This window comes from Ostrea edulis, chromosome 1 (genome assembly GCF_947568905.1).
Source record: "Ostrea edulis chromosome 1, xbOstEdul1.1, whole genome shotgun sequence".
NCBI lineage: Eukaryota > Metazoa > Mollusca > Bivalvia > Ostreida > Ostreidae > Ostrea > Ostrea edulis.
This window is the reverse complement of record NC_079164.1, coordinates 111,286,100-111,287,901: the sequence shown is the minus strand read 5'-3', so window position 1 is coordinate 111,287,901 and position 1,802 is coordinate 111,286,100. Positions and strand designations below refer to the sequence as shown.

General features: G+C 40.5%; 1 protein-coding gene across 1 annotated transcript; it reads left to right on the top strand.

Annotated features, from left to right (window-relative positions):
• The first annotated feature begins 457 nt into the window (after positions 1–457).
• On the top strand, positions 458–1,802 carry LOC125669161 (uncharacterized). The gene is made up of 3 exons (XM_056145689.1): positions 458–820; positions 1,256–1,408; positions 1,629–1,802. Exons 1-3 carry the CDS (start codon positions 458–460, stop codon positions 1,800–1,802), a joined length of 690 nt encoding a protein of 229 aa, XP_056001664.1.

The window sequence follows — 1,802 nt, the reverse complement described above, 5'->3', positions numbered from 1 at the left end:
GTAAGTGGGACAAAATGTTGCCATATTTAGTGTTTGCCTATAGAGAGGTTCCTCAGGAAACTACGGGATTTTCCCCATTTGAGTTGCTCTATGGTAGGTATGTGAGAGGTCCCTTAGCCATTTTGCGAGAGAGCTTAGAGGAAAATGAAGGTGAGTGTCAATTGCAACCGTCAGTGTTGAGTTACTTGCTTGAGACTCGAGATCGGCTAGCTAAAATGGCGGATATTGTTGTGGATAACGAAGAGGCAAGTAAGTGTGACCAGAACAGGTAATATGATCGGAAGGCAAGACAACGATCATTGAAGGTTGGTGACAAGGTATAAGTTTTGTTACCTACGAATACAAGAAAATTGTTAGCACAGTGGAAAGGACCAGTTTCAGTTATTGAGAAGGTGAGTCCAGTAGATTTTTTAAGATTCAGTACGGCAACGGTGTCAGAAAAGTTTACCACTTTAATATGTTAAAGAAGTGGATAGAGAGACAGGATGACAATGTTGTGATGTCAGCTGTATATCAGGCTGAAACTTCAGACGAAGATTGGATCGGAAACCCCCTGATGCATACTAGAGATACGGTGAAGGATGTGAACATATCTCGTAAACTTAACCCAGAGCAAACTTGTGAGTTGTGGGAAGTTTTAGAACAATTTGATTCTATTTTGACACACGTTCCAGGTAGGACGAATATGCTTAAACACAAACTGATTACTACTAGTGAAACATCAATTCATCAGAGACCGTATCAGATTCCCCATTCTCTTCGCGATGAAGTGAGGAAGGAATTAGATGCAATGTTAGAGGCAGGTGTTGTAGAACAGTCAGTTAGTCCCTATGCTTCAGCGGTTGTTATTGTTCCAAAAAAGGACAAATCTATGAGATTTTGTGTTGACTACCGCAAACTTAATCAGGTCACACAATTTGATCTGGAGCCAAATGCGTAAATAGAGGATATTATTGATAGATTAAGCAAGGCTAAGTACCTCAGTAAATTAGAGCTGACTAAGGGCTATTGGCAGATTTCGCTTGATGATGATGCGAAGGAAAAGAGTGCATTCATCACACCATTTGGTCATTATGAATTTACCGTGATGCCATTTGGTATGATGAATTCAGCAGCCACTTTTAACAGGGTGGTGAGAAAGATTCTGGCAGGTCATGAAGAGTTTGTAGATTCATTCATTGGTGATATCATTATTTTTAGTGAGGATTGGAATAGTCATGTTGATCATATCAAATCAGTTCTCCAATCTATTCAGGATGCAGGTTTAACGATAAATCCCAAGAAATGTGAGTTCGGAGCTAGAGAAATGGAATTTCTCGGTCATATAGTTGGTCGTGGACAGGTAAAACCAACGTCAGACAAGGTGAAGGCTGTATTGGATATCCCCGCTCAAACAAAGAAAAAAGAGGTGAGATCTTTTTTGGGGTCTATAAACTTTTACAGAAAGTTTATACCGAATTTTTCGGTAAAATCCGCGGTCTTGTCTGATCTTACTACGAAGTCGTATCCAAACAAAATAGCGTGGACAGATGAGCACGATGAAGCATTTCGTTAACTGAAGGATGATTTGGTAAGTGCGCCAGTTTTGTGGAATCCATACTTTTCATTAACGTTTGTATTACAAACAGATGCAAGCGACAGAGGGCTGGGGGCGGTATTGCTACAAGAGAAAAGTGGTGAGTATCATCCGGTGGTATATCTCAGTAAAAAGCTTCTTCCTAGATAACAGCACTTTGCCACAGTGGAGAAAGAGTAAGTATTGCGTGGTCAGTACAGCGTCTGCAAAAGTATCTGTATCGTAG